This window comes from Ciona robusta, chromosome 4, assembly GCF_009617815.1.
Source record: "Ciona robusta chromosome 4, ASM961781v2".
NCBI lineage: Eukaryota > Metazoa > Chordata > Ascidiacea > Phlebobranchia > Cionidae > Ciona > Ciona robusta.
The window spans coordinates 4,790,556-4,804,083 of NC_143238.1; the positions used below are offsets into that span (position 1 = coordinate 4,790,556).

At 36.5% G+C, this 13,528-nt stretch overlaps 3 protein-coding genes across 4 annotated transcripts in view; 1 reads left to right on the forward strand and 2 right to left on the reverse strand.

The window, feature by feature from the left end:
- Positions 1–281, reverse strand: part of LOC149736908 (melatonin receptor type 1B-B-like) — a 31,880-nt gene extending 31,599 nt beyond the window's left edge. The window contains exon 1 of the mRNA XM_089876245.1: positions 154–281. The gene's annotated coding sequence lies outside the window, so the exon portion shown is untranslated. The remainder of the gene's footprint in view (positions 1–153) is intronic.
- Positions 282–431: 150 nt separating this feature from the next.
- Positions 432–7,644, forward strand: LOC149736910 (mitochondrial sodium/calcium exchanger protein-like). 2 transcript variants are annotated; one of them, XM_089876232.1, is made up of 14 exons: positions 432–651; positions 839–994; positions 1,193–1,245; positions 1,309–1,366; positions 1,649–1,760; positions 1,944–2,111; positions 2,606–2,798; positions 3,190–3,293; positions 3,646–3,770; positions 4,060–4,192; positions 4,435–4,556; positions 4,772–5,006; positions 6,673–6,737; positions 6,967–7,644. In XM_089876232.1, the coding sequence occupies exons 1-14, from the start codon at positions 517–519 to the stop codon at positions 7,144–7,146; spliced, it is 1,839 nt and encodes a 612-aa protein (XP_089732358.1). In that variant the 5' UTR covers positions 432–516; the 3' UTR covers positions 7,147–7,644. The 2 variants fall into 2 exon arrangements, with proteins under 2 accessions (XP_089732358.1, XP_089732359.1); XM_089876233.1 differs by lacking the exon at positions 6,673–6,737 and having other exon boundaries at positions 4,772–4,870; positions 6,967–7,642.
- A 4,155-nt stretch (positions 7,645–11,799) lies between these two features.
- LOC149736911 (uncharacterized) lies at positions 11,800–13,408 on the reverse strand. The gene is made up of 2 exons (XM_089876252.1): positions 13,017–13,408; positions 11,800–12,557 (listed from the first exon to the last, which is right to left on the reverse strand). The coding sequence occupies exons 1-2, from the start codon at positions 13,142–13,144 to the stop codon at positions 12,380–12,382; spliced, it is 306 nt and encodes a 101-aa protein (XP_089732378.1). The 5' UTR covers positions 13,145–13,408; the 3' UTR covers positions 11,800–12,379.
- Between the last annotated feature and the right edge of the window lie 120 nt (positions 13,409–13,528).

Here is a 13,528-nt window from a genome sequence, read left to right on the forward strand (position 1 = left end):
ATCATATAAATGTACTTAAAACTGGAACAAATACACAAATGTATTTAGGTTTAAAAGAATTTCAAAATCGGAATATTGTACAATTTAAAATATACAAAAGGAATGTTGTACAATTATATAAAACTTGCCCGTTAAAACGAACATATCACTTACATTTTGACGTCTGAGTTTCTCCTCTTCATGCCTTACTAAAAACGCTGTTGTTGTTACAGGGGATTCCCCTTCGTAGTTGTTTACTTTTTAATGCACTTTTCATCGTCGTTATATACAACACAAAGCAAAGCGTTCGCGTGACCGCCGTGTTTGCTCACGGCTTAAATATGCAGTCCTCAGCTCAGGATGTATTTGCGCGAAATAGTAACTTTAAGTTTAGCAAAAAAAGTATTTAAGCAATGTTTATAGACGAAAAGACTCATACTGTGCACTGTAACTTTGTTATTTTTAACTCATTTTTGCAACTACACTAATGTGTTTAATTAATGTTAAATGTTTTAGAATTCTATTACCTGGTTTATTATGAAGCTTGTTGTTTTGTTTGCTTTGTTTTTTCTTGTTACTTTTTGCCACAGTAGTAATGCAGAAACATTCACTCAACCTACTAATGCAAGTCTGGTGTTTGGTCAAATTTTTGGAGATATTCATGACACCGAGGTAGTTTGTTTTGAGTTTGTAAATTCGGTTATAAAATTTCCTGTTTTGTTGATGCAAAACTGTTCTTCTATGTCTAATCTGTAATTTTATAGAATTGTTTTAGGCAATGAAACTATTTATATTGAGTTATTTACATATGCTATCACTTAACTAATTTCAAACAATATTCTTGATTTATATTTTCCAGTGTCGTGAATACCACAAAATTAAAGATTCTTCACTGTGGTGTGCATTCATAAAAACTACCCCCAACTGCCAGATGGATGAAGGTTTTGTCAATTACTTGAAAGGAGCGTTCTGTAGTTTTATCCCAAGGTTGCTTCCACTTATATCTGTTCTTTATGTGAGTATCTATTTTTAACAGTTTCACTATCTTTACAGTTATAGGTGTAGAGACATTGGATTTTAATTCAAGCAGTCTTGCGTTAGTTTTATCAAAAAACAAGCTTTAACAACAATCTTTAAATATTTAATGTTACACCCAGTCTCTTCCTTGTAAACCAGATAATAAAAAAGAAATATTAATGTGTTTTTCCTATAGGCTTTATGGTTGATTTTCCTGTTCATTGGTCTTGGAACAACAGCAGAAGGATTGTAAGTTGTTTTTATGACTCTTGTTTATGTTTCTACATAACTTGTTATGTTGTTTTCTTTCAGTTTTTGTCCTTCCTTGGAATATATCGCCCACAATCTCAAACTCAGTCAAAACATTGCAATATCCTTTCTATTGACTGCTTACTAGAACTGTACAGTGTAAACTAAAACCAATTTAATCAAATTTTGCTGTAAAACAATTGACATTGGGTTAATGAGTGCAAATAAACTGCACATTTGTAAAATAAGTTCTGCATTACTATTTATAGATATGTATATAAAACAATACAGTGGTCTTTAGAAAGTATCATTGTACCTACATACCAGGTCCCAGGTGTGCCTTACTTTATTTATATACCAACTGTGCATATGTTGTTTACATCCTTAATATGCATCTTTTCACGGTTTAACCATTGTAGCATTTGGTAATGGCTCTCCAGACATCTTCAGTGCAATCGCCGCTTTCACAAATTCAAACCCTACAGCTGCAGGTGTAGCTGTGGGGGCTTTACTTGGTAAGTCGTATTTAAAACACCAAAACCTTGGGTGACAAGGTAGGTGTGAAAATTTCTGCATTTTATAATCAGTAAATATTACAACTAAGAAGTTAGGTTTGTATCATAGAAATATGTGTTTAACTACCCTTGCCTTATCTTTAATACATAATATTATCATTTTATTAAAATTTCTTCCATTAGGAGCTGCGACTTTTGTGACAACTGTAGTTGCTGGATTGGTTGCCACAACACAGACATTCACCCTCGCCCAGCGACCATTCATGCGTGACATGACTTTCTTTATTGCTGCAGCATTCTGGGCATTTTATCTTCTTTATACAAACGAGATTAACATATACAGCTCAGTTGGTGAGTAGAGTAGATGTTAGAATAAATTATAATGTAAGTTTGAGTACCTAAGATATCAAAGGCTTTACTAATATTTTATATTGCATTAAAAAAAATAATTATCTTTAAAATTCACTTGCCATATTTGTTTTTTGTAAGATAAAACTTTTCATGTGTTCTTTGTTCTTATGGCGTATTAGAACGTTGAACAATCCATCATTAAATGTCATCACAATTAATCGTGACTCAGGATATAACTCAATTACTCATGAATGAAACATGCTACTATAATTATTATGGGGATTTATACTATGTATGATACACACATCCTGTATTTTAGAATGGGGTTCTTTTGTTAACTTAATTTATAATCAAGTTTTGTACTGGTACCAGGTTTTGTTCATTGTTTATTGTTGAAAACATTATGTTGGCCAATTAATTATGTTTCTTTAGTGTGTATTTACACATCTTATCAAAATACATTGCAAAGTTTTCGTGGCATGTTAATTTTTCAGGTTTCTTGGGACTATATGTTTTCTATGTGACAATTGTGATTGTTGGGCGATACATTCATCAAAGACAGCGAGAAAAGCTGAAGAAGTTGCTTGGTGATGTTGCTAAAATACCTGAGGATAGTGGAGAGGGAATAAATGGATCACCATCCACTTCTATGGATGAAAATACTCCTCTTCTTGTGGGAACTCCAAGGTAACATTTAATATTCCCTTCTCTTTGATTTTTAAGTAATATGACATTTATTACTGTTACCAAGATATATAAAAAAAGCTACTAAAGCTATTGCAGTGTGGATAAACAGATATGACTTTAGTTAGTTTCTACAGTTAAAGCTGTTGCAGTGTATGAATAAAATATGTTGAAGAAAATGTCATTCTGTTACTTCACCTGCAAGTAATATGCAATAAAGTCATTTTTCTGCATATAGACTTGATTTCGTCCTTCTGTTTATTCTGCCATTCAGACAAAACCTTACCAGGGTTAAAAATGTATAAATAAAATTAATGTTTTATATACTAAATCAGTTGTCAAAATACTGTTTTACAATTACAAAGTTCAATTTCAATGACATTTTTAACACCAGAAACAACAACATGAAAGAGGATGGAGGTGAATGGATTGATTCAAAACTAAGGTCCGGACATCACGATGAGAAACATCTTCATGCAAATGAAATATCAGTTGATTGTAAGTTTAATAATAAACTACACAAGCATAAAAGAACACTGTTAAATAATATAGGACATTTTAAAACTGGTGGATAAGTTTTAAAACTTTAAAGACTGAATTCTCTTTTAATGTTTTTTGTTTGTTTTTTCTCAAAGTTTACAGACCTGTATACTTATTTATTTTAATTGTTTTTGAGGTCTAGGGACCTGTATACAGTATACTGTAATACACACTTGGTTATGCTTAAAACTTGGTGTATTTTTATTGTTTTTGAGGCTTGTTTGCAGACTACACACCTATATACTGTGTTACACACTTCATTACACTTGACACTAATGTATTTTATTTTGCAAATATATTTTACTACCAGCATGTTGTATTGAAGATGATGATCATCAATCAACTCTTCTTATCTTCCTCCATGGAATAAACCCGATCCCACGAGATGATTGGAACGAAGCAAAACATGTTTTCAAAATTCTTTTGCTGTGCCAGGTTTTCATTTTATAAAGCAATTTTGCTATTTTAAGTTTTACCAGTATGCTGTTGTTTACTGCTATGGTTTTATTTATTTTACCTACGAAAGCATTTTTGTAACTTATCTGTTTTTACTTTGATTCAAAATTTCTTATTTTGAATGCATTTGCTTTGCCAAAACTTTAAATGCATTTGCATTGTAAGTTAGTGCTTTTTAACTGTTCTGAGTAGCTACATTGGCCGTAAAAAGTGTGAGCAGATTTTATCTTACGCATTTTCCAATATTAACCATCTACATTCATCCCAGGCACCTTGGAACTTTGTTTGTAAAATCACAATCCCAATTATTCTGTTGAACCAACATAATAATGGATGGAATCGACCGCTAAATTCACTTAGTCTTCTAATTTCTCCAATATTCTGTGTATTTGCCACAAAAGGTAACTTCTTAGCCGTTATACAAAAGTTGTTTTTAATCAAGATCCAATTACTTGATGGATATTTAAAACTTTAATACAAAAAAGAAGATTTTTATATATATATATTAAGTATTTTGTGAATAAAAGTTTTTTGCTTTTAATGCTGACATATCTAAAGACTTTTAACGGGTATGAAAATCTTTTCCTTATTCTGTGTTTTGCCCTTTGGCATGACACAAATCCTAAACAAATTTTAATTTTAGGTGGTTCAATATACATTGTCGGCAAATTTCCTCTGTGGTCATTCATGCTTGTCATTGGTGTTGTGATGTCAACAATATGCTGGTTGTTTACAGACAATAGAACGAAGCCAAGATTTCATTGGGTAATAACTTGTTTGTATGATTGATGTATAATGCTGTAGTAACATATGGTAGGCACTTGCATCAAACTGAAGGATGCTCAACACTGATACCAATTCTAATAGGCATAAATATTTGTGCTTGGGCAAAACACAGACATTTCTCGAACTTAGTGGTTCCTTTTGGATTGTCTCTTGCCTCAATTAATTGGTATCTCTACTAACTACTATTTTTACAGATTTTCGCCTACATTGGTTTCATAGTAGCTGTGGTTTGGACTTACACGATCGCAAACGAAATAGTCAACCTTCTCCAAACATTTGGCGCTATCCTCAATGTAAGCAATGTAATCATGGGACTAACATTCTTAGCTTGGGGAAATTCTATTGGCGATGTGGTGGCTGATGTGGCACTTGCACGACAAGGATTTCCACGAATGAGTTTATCTGCTTGCTTTGGTGGACCTCTCTTCAGTATCCTTTTATTGTTTGCTCACAATTTAGCATCGTTTTAGAAATAGTGTGGTTTTTAAACTGTAACACTTTCTAAAATTTAGCATTATTTTTAAATATGATCAGGTTTAGATTTAACACTCACACATAATCACTCATTCATTCAAATTTTACATTCATTCATTCACATAATCAAATTTTGTTCAGCAATATTAGACAATTATGTGATCAGATATACTTTTGGTTAGGTTGTTTTGATACAATAATAAGACACATTTTTCACAAAAATAATGCTTTGCTAAGGCATGGCCTACTCAATACACGGCCTAGGAATACACCGAAACTGCTCTGAAAATAAGAGGCCTATTGACGCAAATAATGCCCATTATAATACATTGTTACGTCACGGTTTTATGAATGGATTTTGCTGTCTGACTGTAGTTTTTGCATCAAATAACAGTTTATTTACCATTCCCGGTTAAATTACCTTATTTTTCGGGTTATTTTATCAACATCTTATATTTTTTATAAATGTTTAAGCATGACTGAACAGATAGGAGTTACTTTTAACCACGTGCGGCATACAAGTAAGTTTTACCGACAGTTTAGTTTGGCTCAGTCGCTGAGTAAAAATAGTATTTGGCTTAAAACAGAAGATTTTTAAGACAGCCTATGCATATCTAGCAAAACAACACCGCAGTAACAACAAGTAAGTTAATTGATATGTCCGTTGTGGACTTTTAAAATCGGTCCTTAATATATAGGTATATAGGATAACAGTATAGGATATTGGATAAACACAAGCATTAGCCTTTTGTCTCAAGGTGCTTATGCCTTGATCTGTTCTGCTGCTCATAACCCATTTTCTACTCGAGTTTTTTGTTAAAGCAGGACAGAGGCTCTTCTTCGAGGTCAAAAAATGGGTCATACAGCACATCATAAATTAAGACTGTATAATACAAACAAACTCACGATAGCCTCCCTTCGTACTTAAGTGTTGTGTCTAACTTTAGATCTTTGTCGCTGTTTAAATTTGACTAGTCTTCCTTCCTGAAGATCTTCTTGCCACTTCTTCATGATCATAACATGCACAGATGGTACCCTTATCCAAATAATTTTATCCAACTACGGAACACCTATTGACCATGCTTAAATAGCTTGCTTAATAATTCTGGTGGCTTAGAATTTAATCTAAATAAAATTATAAAGGTGTGCTGCATTATAAAACCTGCCAAATGCCTGTCTACTAAATTAAATATAATCAAAACGTAGGTTTTCTGTGTTGGTAAACTGAATCTGATTGCTCGTCTCTCTTTATGCTTAATAAACTGATATTTATATACTAATAAACCTTTTGCGCTGCTTTATACGTCTGGTATGATTTTAACTAAACAAGAAAATATACCTGCGACACGTTCTGTGATAAACTGTAAGTTAAAACAACCTAGAACTGGTATTGAACCTACCAACAACTGCAAACTGCATTCAAAATGAAGGAAATCCATTCATAAAATCGTGACGTAACAATGTATTATAATGGGCATTATTCGCGTCAATTGGCCTCTTATTTTCAGAGCAGTTTCGGTGTATTCCTAGGCCGTGTATTGAGTAGGCCATGGCTAAGGTAACTTTAAGTTTTGTTCATTCTACTTTTCCATAACATTTTCCATAACCATTTCCATCATAGATTTATTAATAGGAATAGGTCTCCCATGTACTATTACCATCATTAAGACAGGAAAGCCAGTTCAGGTATAGTAACACTATACTGTTTACATTAATACTCCATAATATTTACCAAGAATATGAATTGAGTGTACTATCTTTTATAAATTGAGTTTACTATCTAATAACCCAAAACTCCAGTATTTCACACTACAACAATACCCCTGCCCCTAGTTTTATTACAGCTGAAAAGTAAATGTGAAATTAAATTTAGAAAATCTATGATTCTATTTAAATGTTGCCTCTTTTTGTCCAGGTTGCCTTCACCCACTTAGAAGCTGTGTTATGTGCTGGTCTACTAACAAGTCTCTGCCTTACCTTTATAGTCTTACCTTTACGGAAATTCCGTATGACACCAGCGTATGGTTGTATGTTGGTAGTAGTCTATATTCTATTTCTAACTGTTGCAATATTGGCTGGTTTAAATGTTATTTAGACCCTAAAACATACCAGAGTTCTGTACTTCAGTTACTTTATTTAGGCCCTAATGCTAAATGTACCAGAGTACTGAACTAAGTATATACAGGAACAAATGGTCAGTGTTATATATTTGTTTGTTTTCTTTTCCATTATTGTTTATTTTTCTGAGCTATCTCGAAAATTCTATTTGATTCATCAAAATGATTATTGCTGTGTTTAACTGTGATACATGTTCTAATTTCTAATATTGTTATTGTTAACTGCAGTTCGGTGCTATTTGTTGAAGTTTTGTTGCCTTTTCATGTCTATCAGTTTATTTACCACACCTTGGGTTTGTGCAATCTTAAGCAACTGTGTATTGCCATTTACATCTTTATTATACTATTGCAAATTACACCTACTTTTTAAAAATTCGAATTCTTCTGCATTACAAATATATCTGTTTTAAAGATGTTTTTGTTGTTAAGACAAAAGTATCATATTACTTTATTTAATTTACCTGTGCTTAAAATTAATCCTGTAGCGCTCATTCCTGTGTGCGTGCGTGTGTGTGCGAAACGCCCCTTTTTATTTGCCTTCTTCTTCCGTTCTCTTTCGTGTTTCGCGTGCGTTCAAAACTGAATCATTACAATATATACAACGAGCAATAAGCATCGTCGCTACATTTTGGTGACCTCGACGTAAGATACGTTTTATCTTGCTGGTTAAAAATGACAGAAAGCGCAGTGACTTTGAAACTTCCTACCTTTTGGACAGAACAAGCAAGAGTCTGGTTTCAACAAACAGAAGCTCAATTTGCCTTAAGAAAAATAACTTGCGATGAAACTAAATACTTCTACGTCGTCTCGTCGCTTGATCAAAAAACGGCAAGCAGGTTGGTCGATCTGTTAGAAGAACCACCAAGGGACAATAAATATGGGAAGATTAAACAGCGACTTCTGGATGTGTTTAGTCTCTCTGAATATGAACGAGCGGCAAAGCTACTAAACATAAAAGAGCTAGGAGACAAAAAGCCTTCTGAGCTCATGGATGAGATGTTGTCTCTTATGTGCGGACATACCAATTGCTTTGTGTTCCGCTACATTTTCCTACAAGCCCTCCCTGAAGAAATACGCTTAGTCGTAGCAAAAGAAGACTTTGAAGACCCCCGAGCCACCGCTCTACAAGCCGATGTTCTCTGGAATTCGCAAAGTCACGATTATCACATTTCAAAGGTGAAGGAACGCGATGAAGAACTGAAGAAGTTCAAAACAAGAACCCGGAACGCACCAAAACTGTGCTATTACCACGAACGTTTTGGACAAAGGGCTACCAAATGTCAGAAACCTTGCAATTGGCAGGGAAACGAATAAGCCGGTCGCTTTTAACATCATCAGCGACCGGCCGAAGCAATACTTTATTTTACATCCGGGACAGAAATACGTGTCAAAAATTCTTAGTAGACACCGGCGCTGAAATAAGTGTCTATCCTGCGTCTGCGTTACAGCGCAGGAGTTCAACACGTGGCAAAGAGCTTTTGGCAGCAAACGGCACGAACATTCCAACGTATGGTTCGAGACAGCTCCAATTGGATTTCGAAATCGGCACGTTTTCTTGGACATTTACTCTTGCCAAAGTTACGCAACCGCTTCTCGGCGCAGACTTCTTGCGCGCACATTCGTTGATGGTCGACCTCAAGCGTAATCGTCTGCTGCATGCAAAGTTTTTCTCAAGCGTCCCTCTTCAAACTACCAATGAAGCCGCGCCGCAGCTGAACACAATTGCTTCTAGTGATAACGTGTTCGCAAGACTTCTCTCTAAATATCCGGACATTACAGCACCAACACTTCCTGCTTCATTACCCAAACACAACGTCGAACATTACATTGCTACAACAGGACCGCCCATACACTCAAAAGCTCGAAGATTATCACCTGAGAAACTTTCGATAGCTAAACAAGAATTTCGGAAAATGCTGGAGATGGGAGTAATTCGAAGATCATCGAGCCCATGGTCATCACCACTCCACATGGTTCCAAAGGACGGTACTGGTTGGCGTCCATGCGGTGATTATCGCAGGTTAAACGCTGTCACTGAACCGGATAGGTATGCATTGCCGCATATCCAGGACTTCTCAGTCGGCTTATCAGGTGCAAAGTTTTTTTCAAAAATAGATTTGGTTCGTGGCTACCACCAAGTCCCTGTCGCAGAGCAAGACATACCAAAAACTGCAGTCGTTACTCCATTCGGTTTGTTCGAGTTCATTCGAATGCCTTTCGGAATGAAGAACTCTGCACAAGTTTTCCAACGATTGATGGACAGCATTTGCCAATCCATGAAGTTCGCCTTCGTTTACTTGGACGACATACTCATCGCAAGCAAATCACTGAAGCAACACCTTTCTCATCTCAATGAACTTTTCCAACGTTTGTCGGACAATGGCTTGGTGATTAATTTGAAAAAATGTTCTTTTGGGAAACCACATATCGACTTTTTAGGTCATCACGTTGATGCAAATGGAGCCAAACCACTTCCCCGCAAGGTAGCAGCAATACAACGCTTTCCACGACCTGATACTATCAAAGCCCTGCAACAATTCGCAGGAATGGTAAATTTCTACCACCGGTTCATACCTTCTGCAGCAAGTATCATGCAAGAAATATACAAAGCGTTAGCAAACAAACCTAAACAACTACTTTGGACGAAGGAATTAGAATCCAGCTTCAATAACGCAAAAACTGCATTAAAGGAAGCGGTAACGCTTGTTCATCCAAAGCCACAAGCGCCAATATCGTTGACAACGGACGCTTCAGACCATGCTGTTGGCGGTGTTTTGGAACAACACGTTGATGGTCACTGGAGACCGCTGGCATTCTTCAGCCGACAGTTACGACCTGCAGAAAAGAAATACAGCACCTTCGACAGAGAATTACTGGCTCTTCATCTGGCCGTTCGCCATTTTCGTTACTTTGTAGAAGGAACAAAGTTTACAGCATATACCGACCATAAGCCATTAACATTTGCCTTTCAAAAGGCAGCTGATCCTTGGTCCGCTAGACAACAACGACATCTTAGTAGCATATCTGAATATACAACTGATGTTCGATATGTTAAAGGAAAGAACAACGTGGTGGCAGACGCTCTGTCACGTTCTTATGTTTCCGCAATACAGACCCAACCAATCGATCTGGATTTCAGCAAACTAGCTGAAGCGCAATGTTGTGACGAAATCACTGCATACCGCACAGCGATGACATCTTTACAGTTCGAAGATATAGCCGTCAATCAATCGCAATCGACATTATTGTGTGACGTATCTACTGGAACCCCGAGACCAGTAATTCCCACAAGTTGGAAACGGCGAATCTTTGAGGCTGTTCACGGGTTATGTCATCCTTCAGTGCGGACGACTCAGAAAATCATAACAAGTAAATTCGTATGGCATGGAATCAAAAAGGAAGTTCGTCTTTGGGCACAACAATGCATACAATGCCAAAGATCCAAAATCCATCGCCACGTCCAAGCACCGCTCGAACAAATTGCTGTGCCCGATGCGCGGTTCAGCCACATACACATCGACATCGTTGGGCCATTACCAGAGTCAAAGGGATATAAATACCTGCTAACTATCGTAGACCGATACACCCGATGGCCAGAAGCTATTCCTTTGGAAGAAACCACAACCGTTAGTTGTGCAAGAGCTTTTGCTTATAATTGGATCTCCCGGTTCGGTGTTCCAAACAACATGACGTCTGACAGAGGGCCACAATTCACATCAAGTATGTGGAAAGAAGTTTGTAATATGCTTGGCATCAAGCACCAGTGCACCACGGCATTTCATCCCCAGGCCAATGGCCTGGTCGAACGTTTCCACAGACACCTCAAGTCGGCACTGACCTCACGCCTTTCAAACACAAATTGGCGCGATGAGCTACCATGGGTACTGCTGGGAATTCGCACCATGCCGAAAGAAGATTTAAACACCTCAAGCGCAGAGCTGGTATACGGGTCGACCCTGCAAGTTCCGGGAGATTTCGTCGCCACCAAACACCAAGAACCCGCACCATCAGAGTATCTTCGAACACTGCGCGAAGCACTGGCCAAACTGCTGCCAATGCCTACTACAAAACATTGTTACCGCAAACATTTTATTCCTCGTATTTTATTGCGCAGTTCATTTGTTTTTGTCAGAAAAGATTCCTATAAACCCCCCCTTAATCCTCCATATGAAGGCCCATTTAAAGTTGAACAACGCCACGAAAAATATTTTGTTTTGGACATTGGTGGCAAATCACAAACTGTGTCCATCGACAGACTTAAACCAGCCAATGTTGACCTATCGCAACCCTTACCAATTCCAAACCTTAAAAAGCGTGGTCGGCCTCGAAAAAATTAAGTCGTTTCTGGGGGGAGGTGTGTAGCGCTCATTCCTGTGTGCGTGCGTGTGTGTGCGAAACGCCCCTTTTTATTTGCCTTCTTCTTCCGTTCTCTTTCGTGTTTCGCGTGCGTTCAAAACTGAATCATTACAATATATACAACGAGCAATAAGCATCGTCGCTACAATCCAATATTTTTGCATGAATTCTACATTTCAACTCAGAGAAGCATAATTTTCACCTCAATCATATTACACCAAAGAATTTACTTAATTTTTTTGAATTTCCTATTTTCACCTTACTTACTAATGTAGTAACTTCGCTTCGTTCTGTTTATTTGTTCATTTGATTCTTGTTTAAATGGAAATAAATGTAAAATGTTCATTTTGCTAGTCAGGTATAATTCAATAGTGTTTTGTCTAAGCTTACATCATAATCATGCTTTTTATCTCTGACGAACATATTATGTATATATCAAACTATAAACACATGGTCTGTGACTCTATATTATAGATTACTGCATATGGGGGATGATGGGACACCTTTTTTTTCTTTTTTTTTCCAGATTTTTTTTTGAATTTTTATTTTTTACTGCCAAATGGGACGGAAAAAATAGAATGAAAAGGTGTCCCATCTTCCCCCACCCTAATATATGTATTATTAAACGGTGTTTTGTTTACACCTACATCATAACCATGGGTTTTGTCCGCCGCGAACATAACATTTATATATTACAAGCGATAAATGCATGCGCTATGATCCCATATTATAATATTTCACGGGCGATTAAAACTGTAGTATAGGTCTAGGACAATCTAACATTACACAATATGTTGTATAAACAAATGTAAAACATTAAAATCTGAGATACAACATAATCACATTATTAAATTCCTAATTGTAACCCTTCCAGGCAAAACTGTTAACAACACCCATGACTTTAATTCGTCCTTTCGCAACCCTTTGAGCATCTGTAGCCTTTTCTGCAGCCCCATTTGTCAGTCGTGTCACCGTTGTTTCAATTGCTTTTTCGCTTGCTCTCTTGTGTTTGAAATCGTTTTCCCACCATGGCCTGTATGACATCACACAACGCTAAAGTTTAAAAACAAAAACAAACTAGGAAATGTACGCAAAATATAGAACCTTTCGTATATTTATACGCTGCAACTCGTCATCGTTATCCCTTATTTATTCTTACGTGGCGGGGTAACTCAAGTACTCGCTTGTTAAGTATACGCAATTTTGTTGGTGATTGTTTTCTATATATGGCCAAGGTGAAAAACTGTGTCCAACTATACCACTGAGTTTTTTTTTTATCCTAACACTGCTAATCTGGCACTGGTATGTTATTTAACACCGTAATTAACCGATTAAGACACGCATTTCGACTATGGTTTAAAATCGAACAAAATCTTATATGAATAACATTCTTTTCCTTAAACGTAACCCATCTTTATATAACCTACTTTCCAAAAACTGTCTTATTGTAAAAACTATATAAAGTAAGCTACGTTATGAATTATTGGCATACCGTTGCTTAGTAGGTCGGTGAACTGTCAATCTTTGTACAGATTGCTGCAACTCGAAATCTGTCATTCGTTGATAACCCAGCGGAAATCGACATTTCCGAATAGTTCCCCAATTTTCCAAAGGTGCCATGTCATAAAATCGTTCTGATGCCAAATAAATCTACACAGCTTGCCCTGTATCACGTATCACTGTTTGTTATGCCTTTGTGTCGTTTTGTAAAGGCCCACAAGTGGTAAGTAACTAAGAATGTGGACACAATAGCTGAGTGTATTCCTTTTCATTTATAACAGAGGCACTCGAAGCGGTGAAAATACGAATGAAAGTAACTGTGCTCTTGTTAGCCAATATTTTCGACGTGCTCCCGCAGTATAAGGTTGACGAGCTATACGGGAAACTTTTACTATTCTTCAGTAACCTCCTTTTTAGTAAAAGGTCAATTACGTTATCTGACCCAATAAGTCCTCATTTACAGGTTTCATGGCATACACCGCTAAAGGACATGGCTCATATAGA